At 40.0% G+C, this 12,553-nt stretch overlaps 1 protein-coding gene across 2 annotated transcripts; it reads left to right on the top strand.

The window, feature by feature from the left end:
• The first annotated feature begins 1,559 nt into the window (after window positions 1-1,559).
• On the top strand, window positions 1,560-9,316 carry dmbx1b (diencephalon/mesencephalon homeobox 1b). 2 transcript variants are annotated; one of them, XM_081717855.1, is made up of 5 exons: window positions 1,560-1,592; window positions 4,127-4,292; window positions 6,626-6,804; window positions 7,201-7,573; window positions 7,674-9,316. In XM_081717855.1, the coding sequence occupies exons 2-5, from the start codon at window positions 4,136-4,138 to the stop codon at window positions 8,063-8,065; spliced, it is 1,101 nt and encodes a 366-aa protein (XP_081573981.1). In that variant the 5' UTR covers window positions 1,560-1,592; window positions 4,127-4,135; the 3' UTR covers window positions 8,066-9,316. The 2 variants fall into 2 exon arrangements, with proteins under 2 accessions (XP_081573981.1, XP_026854549.2); XM_026998748.3 differs by lacking the exon at window positions 1,560-1,592 and adding an exon at window positions 2,021-2,271.
• Window positions 9,317-12,553: the final 3,237 nt, after the last annotated feature.

Raw genomic sequence — 12,553 nt, 5'->3', positions numbered from 1 at the left:
GGTTTGTGTGTGTGTGTGTGTGTGTGTGTGTGTGTGTGTGTATGTGTGTGTGTGTGTGTGTGTGTGTGTGTGTGTGTGTGTGTGTGAGAGAGAGAGAGAGAGAGAGAGAGATGAAGCAGGGCTGAATGAAACAAGTTCTCTATCCAATTCATTACTTCACTGGACTAAGCCTGAGCAGAGTGTAGAAACTCCACCCTGTTATAGGCCACCAGGTCTCTAAATCTACAAAGACATTAAAATGTGATCTACACTGTTTTTAATATATCTAAAGAATTGCTCCGCATGTTCTTGTTACAGGAGTCGCTAGTGCTAGTCAGTTTAAAAGCACATGTCACGATAATTAATATCACAGTAACGCTACTGAATTTGGAAGTAAGAAGAATAAGAATGAACACTTAGTATTCGTGTTTGAAGGCACGTAGTGTGTCATCTGAGGAAGTGAGGATGCCTTGATACTTTAGATTCTTCAAACCCTACGAACACAAAATAAATGATATAAGGATACTTATTTTCATGTACTTCTTTTAAATTGATGATTTATTATTTTATCAACAGTAGGTTTATTCATCAGGAAGTTATTATTTTGGGGCTTCACATCAGGAATGAGGGAATTAAACTTTTTTCTAAGGACCTAGCAAAAAAAATTACGTAATTAAGTACGTCAAAAAATTACGAGCAGGGGTAAATGAACCAAAGGAGCTTTCTGTGACAGACTAAGTGATCAGAGAGAATTCAGGAACTGACAGCAGAAAACCACGACTATTTCCGCACTGAATGTTGCGACGAGGAGCGGTGAAGTGAGGGAGAAGTGGACTCGACGGTGGGCAGTGCTACACAACATCGAGTCTCCGCACTGACACATTGCACTAAATCCTTCAGACGCACTGGACACTGGAGCGCATTAGGCTCTGTAGAAAGCTTTAAGGTAGAGGGGGCTGAGAGGAATTCCTCATCGGTTTAATTGCTTTAGAAACAGTTCCCACAAAGAGACATTGCCCAGATTTGCCTCCCATTTAACTTCTTATTTCCATCGGTTCACAAGTTAATCCGATTTTTCTTCCAAACCTTAATACGCAGAGATATAGCGTGTGTAGTTACAAAAGACATCCAGGAGCTAGGGTTTGGTAGGATAGGCTATGAAACTAGATTATATATATATTGACCATTAACATGTTTAATTGACACAGTTGGTGATACAATGATAAAATGCAATATAAGATTGTATTTTCCAACTTGAGCGAGTATAAATGTGACCATCTAAGTAGCAGTACGCCCATCACTTCGATCTCTTTAGAATATTTTGAATTTCTAAATATTCAAACTTCACATTAAAAGGCTACTTTGCTGCCCTTCATATCTGCCTAAACGGTTTTTCTTTGGAAGAAGAAATCTTTTCAGGAACCTCGAAGAAGAGAAGGGCATTATTGTTTTAATCCTCTTACCACCCGTCATTTTTAGACAGTTTTTTAAGGCTGAGGTGGCGTCTTGTCTACCCAATCCAAACTTAAATCCTCTTGATTCCAAAGGCGCTTGACTGCCAGCCATACCAGTCTCTCCACTCTGGCGTTTCTAGCAGATGCAACAACACACTGGTAATGCAAAAACTTTCAAACTTAACTATCTTATATTTCCACCACGACGTCTGCACATCAAACATCCTGGACATGACTTTAGAGTTTTGCAGATACCGAGTACAGTAAATGAAACACGTCAACATTAATTTAAAAATAACTTCTATATATGTTTATGTTCTATTTAAGCTTCGAAAATTCAGAGTATATATATTTTATTCGAGAAAATTTAGGAAATAAGAGCCTTTTCATCGCTGCTGTCATTTTAGTCCAAATTTATTAACCACGTGGTTCTTTTTTCTTTTTAGCATACTAATTTTTAAATCGTTGACAGGAAATATATATTTTCTTAATTTAAACAAGTGCATAATTGCAAGAGGACACTGGTGTGCTTTAAAAGCCCAGCTTGACTGACAGGGTAAAGAGCCATTTGAACTGGAGTATGAGCTCACGGTTCCGTAAAGTCCTCCTCATTGGCTCAGTGGACGACTGCTCGGGAGGTGTCTCGCGTTAGTAAAGGATACTCCGTGGGACAGATGACTGAATTGCAACAAAAATGGACTTTGAATATCTCGAACACCACGATCACCGTTAGTCTGTGGGGTTGAAATACAAACCAAACAAGTCCTTTTTTGGTTTGACTCGGTTAAACTGTTATAGGTAAAGCTAGTAAAAGCGCCGCACAAATAAAGTCACCTAGGTAAGTACAACAATGCCTGAACACACCTGGGACGTAGAAAGTAGGTTTAATAGCGTTCTTCATGCTTTTTCAGTTTTTATATGTTTGTTTTTGTGAGAATTGTAGGGCCATAGGCTATAGCCATATTTTTTTACAAATATATTTTCGTAGAATTATTTATTGCCTAATCATTTATTGGTTGTTCCGTCTTTATGTCTTATTGGCATTTTTAAATATTTGTATTGACAAGTGAAACTGGGAGACTGTTAGCCAATATTTCTATTTTCAATTAGTTTCACCTTTCTTCTAAACGAACGTTTCTGAATGTCTTGTAATAGTTCAGATGTCTTCATATGGGGTTACTAACGCCTACAGGGTTGAATAGACGGCTACAGCATCTGTGTTGTTACACAAACAATGTAACATTCAGAAATGAACAGTGTAACAGTGGAACTCCAAACTACTGATTTTAATCTGTAGCATTTTACCGCCACTAGTCAGTGTAGAAGCTGTTCTCAATTCTCTGGAAATATCTACGATAAAATGTGAATTCTATATTAATTTGCTTTCAGGACATGATTAAGAGATATTGTTACGGTTATCTATGGTATTAATAGAACGTTTTCTTTAAAAATCAACATTTGAGATATATTTTTGAGAATTGTAAGTCATATTTATAGTTTGTTGTTTTATTCCACGTCGTAGACCAAACCAAAAACATTTCCCCTTTTAAGGAGCTCAGCTATAACTTTTAACGGTGCAGTGCGTGTCAGGGTGATGAGTTAGGAGTCCCGCGGTTGACACACACGCGCAGATTAGACGCAATGCAACTAGGCTCTCTGCGCGTGTCTCACGGTATTTGCGGTATTTGTCTAATGCGTCTTCGCAAGCATCAAGCCCTGCGGCACTGGAACTGAAGCCACCAGTAAAAAGATGAGATCTGTGACCATTTACGTTCAAATAGTAGGGGCGGCAAAGGAACTGTTTAGCATCGCGAACTATGCCGCGAATTAAACAGCTCCTTCGCGATCATAACTGTTCGTGGAAAGCAGAAAACCTCTAAAACCTACTTGGAATTTTAACATGTTGTATGACGCAAAAATAGTATCTCTAATAAGATAAACGTGATAACGTAGCTAAAACCAGTTTGCAGTTGTCTATTGTTATTACAAACTCGAACTAAAGTTGTTAATATTAGTAGCAGTAGTAGTAGTAGTAGTAGTAGTAGTAGTAGTAGTAGTAATAATAATAATAATAATAATAATAATAATAATAATAATAATAATAGGCTTCATGTACCTGTTACTATTTTCACTCTGATTTCTGACTATAAATGATGAAATAAATTTAATTCCTGGGGGCCTTTTTCTACCTTTCCTCAAACCAAAATAATCAAAACATTTTAAATATGACAAATAACCAGACAGAAACAAAACGACAATAAACAAAAAAAATCACGTTACTACCTATTCAACACATTATTACAAAAAGGGATTCGGAACTGAAAAACGCACGAATTAATTAATCAAAGATTGAAAAAAACATTTTGCCGATAAATTATTCGTATTTAACAAGCTGTCAAAACAAACAGAAATCTTTTTTTTTCTTATTAAATTTATTTTAAAATATTTATATTTATAATCTGCAAAAATGTTTACCACCCGCTACGGACAATCGCATGTGTATGACATTTTTTATAAGTATTGTTTTGTGGCGTCACTGTACGCTAGAACACAGTAGCGTGTGTGCGTATGCATATTATATATATTCACACACACATAAACACATATCGTTTCTAAAGATATGACGTTGTACACAGAAAAAATTATTTAGGGTAGTCTTAATCTTAATCTTCTGGATTTTTTCATCTCCCCAGTTGATCTTCATGATGCAGCATTATGGGGTAAATGGCTATTCTCTTCAGGCAATGAACTCGCTGAGTGCCATGTACAACCTCCACCAGCAGGCGGCGTTACAGGCGCCACATGCGCAGGACTACAGGCCCTCGGTACACGCGCTCACACTTGCTGAGAGACTGGCTGGTAAGAATTCTCCTAGTCCCACTAGTAAGAGAGTTTTGCTTAAACATTGTATGCAAAATTAGGAAATTATGTAAAATGTAATAAGCATGTTTACTATTTTAAATATTATACATGAGACTACAAGAAGTAGCAGTGTAATTATGGTGTGCGTGTATGGTGTACTCAGACATTTCTCATAGAGGCAAAACTGTATACCTTCACTCTCAAACCAGAAATACTTGCCAATATATTTGAAATCTATTAGGTCAATCAAACCTTTTTGTTTTAAAAATTGTTTCAAAATTACTAATCTTTTTGAACATTTCTTAACCCTTATTGTAAAATTACAATGTATGAATTATGGCAAAAATAGAAGAAATATTTCAGGGAAATGAAAGAAAACAAGGTACACCATCCTGGTTGAATAAGTGCACATACCTCTAAACCAAAGATTAGCTGAAGCACCTTTTTATTTTATCACTGCATTCAATATCTTTGGGTAAAGTTTCTAAGCATTCTTACTTGGTTACATATGTGCTGTGCCCAGCACTCTACAGGTCTGCTCACAGATGAGTGGCTTTAGATCTGGGCTCTAGCTGAGCCACTGCAAATCCCTGGTCTTGTTTAGGTGAAGCCATTTTTTGATTTGGTGGTGTCCTTGCTGGCATGCTGAAAGCTGTTCATGATTCTCTACCATGATTAAAGCCCCTGAAGAAACCCAGCCCCAAAGCATGATGCTGCCAACCCTCTTTACCATGGGGGTTAAGTCCTTTACCATGGGAGTGGTGTTCTTTATCATGGGGGTGGAGTTCTTCACCATGAGGGTGGTGTTCTTCACCACGGGGCTGGATTTGGCACCATGGGGGTGAAGTTCTTTACCGTTCTCGGTGTTGTTCTTCACCTTGTCCGTGAAGTTCTTCACTGTGGGGATGGTGTTCTTCACCTTAGGGGTGGTGTTCTTCACTGTAGGGGTGGTGTTCTTCACTGTAGGGGTTAAGTACGTCACCGTGTTCTTAATTGTGGGGATGGTGTTCTTCACCTTGGGGGTGGAGTGCTTTAATGTGGCAATAGTCTTTTGGTGATATGCTGTGGTTGTTTTCTCTATGTGTTAAACATATCATTTGGTATGACCAAAACGTTCAGCACTGCTTTCATCAGACCATAACAAATCAGACCATAACACATCAGACCCTAATCCATCTAATCCATCAGACCATAACCTTAGCTGGGTTTAGATTTTTTGTTGTTGTTTTTTTGTTGTAAAAAAAAAAAGGGTTCCATCCTACCCTAACCCTAACCCTAACCTAAACTCTAACCATAACCCTAAATCCTAACCCTAACCCAAACATATGAAGATCTACAGATTGTCATCCATGCAGGGAGTAACCAGTTCTTGCCAGAAATTTGTGTAATTCTTTGAATGTTGCTCTAGGTGTCTTGATAGCCCTAACTCCCTGACCCATTCTCCTGGTATCTTGAGTCTTTTACTATTGTGCCATATTTTTTCCACTTGTTGATTATTGTCTTTACAGTGTTCTCAATGCAAACATTTTTGCAATCCTCTTCTGATTTGATATTTTTCACCACTGAGATTGTAGGCCTGCTTTGCATAGTCTTTTCTGCCTGTGGCTTGTCCAGTTGGATGTTATGAAGATAACAGGAAAATCCAATATGATCAGCTGGCTAATCAGTCACATTAATTGATAGCAGGCATATACTAGTGAGTGTTTAACATGCATTTGAATGTAACTGGTTGAGTCCGAACACTGCCACAGTCACAGTTATAAAATGGTGTGCACACTTATGCAAGCTGAGTGTTGTTCTGTTTTCCCCTAAAACATTTCTGATGTTACATATTGTAATTTCACAATAAAAGGGAAAATGTTCTGATTTGGTTTAACTTGCAATTTTTTACATCACAAAACAGGGTCTGTATCCTTTTTATGTCCACTGTATACACCCACACCCACACACACCCAAACGCTAACCCTAACCTAACCCTAAACCCTAGCCCTAATCCCTAACCCTAACTCTAACTCTACATTACATTACATTACATTACATTAGTTGTCCCAAAATATCTAAATCTAGTTACATCTAGAAATTTACCTTTTATGGTTCATTTGAAAGAACATTACTGTGTGCCATGTGTGTGTTAGGGTTAGGGTTAACTAACTCTGATTACTGTGTCGTGATCATGTGTGTTTGGGTTAGGGTTAACTAACTCTGATTACTGTGTCGTGGTCATGTGTGTTAGGGTTAGGGTTAACTAACTCTGATTACTGTGTTGTGGTCGTGTGTGTTAGGGTTAGGGTTAACTAACTCTGATTACTGTGTTGTGGTCGTGTGTGCAGACATCATCCTGGAGGCTCGGTATGGCTCCCAGCACAGGAAGCAGAGGAGAAGCCGCACTGCTTTCACTGCCCAGCAGTTGGAGGCTCTGGAGAAAACCTTCCAGAAAACACACTACCCTGATGTGGTCATGCGGGAGCGGCTTGCCATGTGCACCAACCTTCCTGAGGCCCGAGTACAGGTACACACACACACACACACACACACACACACACACACACACACACACCACACACAAACAAAACCATACACGCATGCATCCATACATACATACACACACAAAAATACAGACATACATACCTACACAAAACCACACATATACGCACACACATTAACACATATATACACCCACCCACACAAAACCACGCATATACGCACACGCACACTCACCCCCACACCCACACATGCACACACACACCCTCACAAAACCACACATCCATGCACACATTCACACTCACTTAAAACTACACATAAAGTTCTAAATATGTAATCTGAAAAAAAAAAGGCCCACATATAAGACACACTGTATCTACATTTTCCAAAATAAATCATGATAATGCATTTTCTCTTGTAATAGGTGTGGTTTAAGAACCGGCGGGCAAAGTTTCGCAAGAAGCAGCGCAGTCTGCAGAAGGAACAGCTTCACAAGCAGAAGGAGGCGGAAACAGACCGAAACCAGGAGGCGGAGAAAGGAGAAGCTTCACCTACAACCATGTCAGAGTCTCAAACTCTTAAACCTTCTCTGTCAGAAGTGAATCGAACCACACTTGTTTTGCAAGATAAGATGACTGACGAGGTGAATGTTACCTCACCTGAGCAATCGGGGGTGGAGTCAGGAGCAGAAGACTTGACTGACAGAGAGGAAGAGCCCCCATGTTTCAGAGGGGAGACAAAAGAGGTGGAGTCACAGTGTCCATTTGACAGCTCATCATCCTGTAAACCAAAACCAGGTACTTTTGAATACATTTAACACATATACCCAAATAAGATGCTACATGCTGGATTTTCCATAGTACTAGCAAAGTATGTTTGTGTTCATTTCCCCTTTAGACTCTCCACTCAGTTCACCCTCTGTGCAATCGTCCAGTGGTGTCAGCAGTGGATCAGCGCACAGTAACTCATACACCTCGTCACCACTCAGTCTGTTCCGTCTGCAGGAGCAGTTTCGTCAGCACATGGCTGCCACTAACAACCTGGTGCACTACCCAGCATTTGACATGCCTCCCACACACTTACCCTACCTGGGTTTGAATGTGAACATGGCCACACCGCTGGGCTCCCTGCAGTGCCAGCCTTATTACCCATCGCTGTGCCAGGCTCAGCAGGTGTGGGGCACAGGAACACTTCCCAGCCTCAACAGCAAGACAACCAGCATTGAAAACCTGCGTTTGAGGGCCAAACAGCATGCTGCATCTTTAGGATTGGACACACTACCCAACTGAGCCCAGACCAGCTGACACACACAGACTTATGTCCATGCTGAAACTGAATGCTGCTTGCTTAAGAGAAGGATCGGTGTGCACACCACACTGGTCTGAAACCAATTTATCTCCATACAGCTCCTAACAGAAGAATGTCTTTATAATTGAACAGCACTGCTGAATGGAGAAATTACTGTTGTTTACCTCTGCAGAGACTGACACCAGAGTTAGGGTTAACCCACACCAGGACTGACATCAGGACTGACACCAGGGTTAGGGTTAACCCACACCAGGAATGACACCAAGACTGACACCAGGATTAGGATTAACCCACACCAGGACTGATGCCAGGACTGACACCAGGGTTAGGGTTAACCCACACCAGGACTGACACCAGGGCTAATAATTAGCATTTGAGGCATTTTGAAACCAGGCAGTAGGCACCCTCCTGATCACCCTTTTGAACTGTCAAAATGTTTCATTTTTTCAGGCAAAAAATATTGTTTCCAATATTTTTTCCAAACAAATCAGATTCAGAATAAGATGTAAAAAATCATGGCAATGTCTTACATATTTTCAAGTGTGTAAATACACCAGTGCTTCAGGAAGCCAAACCCTTACTGTGTGCAGAAGAAACCTAACCCAAACCCAAACCCTAACCCTTACTGTGTGAAGAAGAAACCTAACACAAACCCAAACATTAACCATGTGCAGAAGAGCCCTATCCCTAACCTTAACACTTACTGTGCAGAAGAACCCAAACCCTAATCCTGACCCTAACACTTTGTGTGCAACAGAGGCCTATCCCTAACCCTAACACTTACTGTGTGCAGAAGAACTTTAGAAGGATATTGCCTTTACTTTCTTAACCGGTCAGTTTGCAGACTTTGTGAGTAACAGATGACACTTCCATTGACAAAGGGACTGAAGTAGAATCTGATCTTAACTAGGTCAAAACTTTGACCCATGACTAAGCCTTCTGCTAACATGAAATGTAAATATTGTCATTTAAGACCTTTTCTCTGGACTGTTTATGTAAATGTGAATAAGTTATCTGTGAAAAGCAAGGGAATAAACAAAATATATAAAATGCAATGGTACTGAATTCATATATTTATTAATGCCATTTGCTGTACAGTACTACCTCAGCTTTGTACACAGTACTCTCTCAACACACGTAAAACAAACACACGCACGCACACACACACACACACACACACACACACACACACACACACACACACACACACACACACACACACACACACACAATACTATTCTGCATACCAAATAAGTACTGTGACTGAAGGCTCTGTCATAAGGAGATTATCACAGCTCAAGATACTGCTAGATTAAGTGGGGAGGAATGGGGTTACATATGAAAAAGATCTTTGCAATCACCAAAATTCAGACACTGTTACACCATACCCCATTGTATGAGAAATGTATGTTCTTGATTTCTATATTATACACAACACTGCTGTAGTTATTAGTTTGTAGGTATGTCACAAACTTTGACAGCAACATATAAATGATTGTTCAAATTTCCAGACTTATATTGAGTTTTAAACTAATCTAAAAAGATTTTCAAAGATTCAAAGTTGGCAATGAAGTTTAGTTCAAGATCAAGCTTAATCTATGGCTACATAATCTAAAATGATTCAAGACTGTTTAAATCTTCAAATATTCTATCTGAATGATGTGTGTGTGTGTGTGTGTGTGTGTGTGTGTGTGTGTGTGGTTAAACTGAGGTCTCCAAAAGCTCTCTGATGTTTATCAGGATTGAGCATTTTTAAAGGGATTTTGTCAGTTGACAGCTGGGTGAATGCGTGAGGACCTGTGATGGGTGAGGGGCTGAAGAATGCTGAGAGGATTAGGCTCATATTCTGCCAGTGGCTGTCACTTCATCAATGGACTCTCAAGTTCCCCAGAGACTGTTTCCCTATACTGCCTCACTAAAACCTTCAGTGGGTAAAGAGGTTAGGAAGGGTGGTGGTGGTGGTGTGTACTGGAGATTTAGGGGTTAATACTTGACATGTGTGCTATAATGTTTGTTGTAGGTTTGCTAACAGGGTGTTAACTGAGGATGTAAGCATATCAGAGAACATTTTTGCCTATCAGTATCAAGAAGGTTTAAAGTTAATGTGTCTTAGGAGATTTATTTTAAACAGATATTACTTATTATGAAGCTTAAATTACAAATAGTGTAATTTAAGTGATGGAATCTTTCAACTGTTTCAGGATGTGAGTAAACATGTGGCCTAGATTTCAGAGAGCAAAGGCAATGTAGTATTTCTGATTTCTCTTGTATCATGTGGTAGTAAACTATAATAATATTCAGTCACACAGTGGTGCAGTGTGAATGCAGGATGGTGTAATTGTTCTGCGAAACACTCATGCCATCGCCTGCCAGTTTGAGCGCAGTTCTGGCTGCAGAGACACTGGGTGGACTCACATCCAGATTCTTTTGTTCTGAACTCAGTTGGACATAAAAGTTTTCACAATATAACCCCACGTTTCCAAAGTAGCGTGAACTGCTGCCTCCTTATCTGGCCATACCCTCACTCTTCTGCCTGCTAACTGCAGCAAAACAATACTTCCACAGTACTGCAAGACTTTGATTGTTGGCATGGTGTTACATAATTCCAGGAATTACTGACAGGCACGCAAATGCTAAATCCTTCTCCACACTTCCTGAGGAGTAGATGAGACAGACTCTATATGTGCAGTCCGCCTCTGTCTCCCTGTGACTTGGGCGGTAATCCTGACACGCACTGTCTGCATTTTTTTTTTTTTTACTATCTCTGTTAAAGCGCATTTGCAGAGCATTTATCTCTCTAATGTAAACCAATTTAGTTATAAGGGTTAGGCAAACTGTGGGAGAGAAAAAGTCCAACCAAGCAGAAGCTGAGTGGAAACGATGAGCGTGCAGTGTTGCAATGAAAAGAGCGTGATCAGAAACGAGAATGCATCCTGCTGGAAAAGACTCTGAAAGAGCCCAAACCTGGATCAGTGAACTGTTGAGTCACAGAATCTTTCACATCATTACCGTCTGATCCTGCTTTACGTGGGTGTGCAGATGTACGTCTTCAGTCCTGCTGCAAGAGAACCACTTTGTGGTGTAAAGAACTGCATTCACCTAACTTCCCTATCTCTCACTCCTTTACTGGTTAAACTTCCCTATCTCTCACTCCTTTACTGGTTAAACTTCCCTATCTCTCACTCCTTTACTGGTTAAACTTCCCTATCCCTCACTCCTTTACTGGTTAAACTTCGCTATCACTCACTCCTTTACTGGATAAATGTCCCTATGTCTCACTCTTCCGTTTCTCTTTCTCTCATGTCCTTAGTTTTAGTTAGAGACCTTCTCAATGGTCCTGGGTTCAGTGGACGGATTGTTAGGTGTTTTTAAAAGATTGTGTTCTCATCAGACAAGTAGCGCCTTTCAAAGGCTTTACAAAGTTTTCTTCTTCTGATTTTGCTTTAAACAGTGTTCCTTTTGTCAATGAGACACAAAAGGTTTTTGGGGGGAGTTTTGACACAGCAATTTCACAGGAGCCAATTAATTAATTCTGACAAACAGGTGAGATGAAAAACTCATCATTTTCAGTTCTGGTCCTTATGTTTTCCTGCTTCAACCTTACCTGACATGTTTCAGAAGCACAGCTGAGCACAGGGCTGCTACAGGAACAGAACTACCAACTAAGTCATTTACATTACATTTATGGCATTTAGCTGACACTTTTATCCAAAGCAACTTACAATTATGACTGAGTACAACTTGAGCAATTGAGGGTTAAGGGTCTTGCTCAAGGGCACAACAGTGGCAACTTGAACTAGCAACCTTCTGATTACTAGTCAAGTATCTTAACTACTGAGCTACCACTGCCCTCATTTCCCATATAGGATCATTTCAGGACCAGACAAGGCAAAGTAGGTTAAGGTGTTCCATACTCCCTGTCATGAAGAGTTCAGCCATTTGAATGCAAGTACAGTGCAACCCAGCCACAGGCAGTCAGCACTCTGACCGCTTTGCTTTTCTTCCAGCCAGGAGATGCAAATGAAAGCATGTCCAATTGTAAATGCCACATGACATTAGGGTTACATAAGCCTAACCCTAGTTAGGTTCACCTCCAGCATTGGTGAGTGTGCCTCTGCAACACCATAACTATTCTGCATACAGTGTGAAGTAGCAGAGTGAAAATGGTACATTACAAAAGGAGAAGTATTCAAATATTTTCAACATTGTCCTCAAAGAGCAAGTAAGGTGGGAGAAAGGTGTCATAAATGATATCTTATTATTGCTGCTGTTTTTTTCCAGTACAGTCATCCTTTCATACACATATACATGCAACAGCTTCTCAAACTGCCAATGTCAAAAACATAATGGATTCTGGTTACTGAAAAAAGGATTAAGTTTCCCATTCTCTGTAATTATACATCAGATGACAATACATGATGCCCTCCGAACATACTGAAGTCAGAATTCTTGCTTTTGCTATACAACTA

Source organism: Electrophorus electricus, chromosome 7 (assembly GCF_041902795.1).
Source record: "Electrophorus electricus isolate QZ-2024a chromosome 7, ASM4190279v1, whole genome shotgun sequence".
In the NCBI taxonomy this organism is placed as follows: Eukaryota; Metazoa; Chordata; class Actinopteri; order Gymnotiformes; family Gymnotidae; genus Electrophorus; species Electrophorus electricus.
The sequence above is the reverse complement of the archived record's forward strand: the minus strand, read 5'-3'. Positions and strand labels throughout refer to the sequence as shown.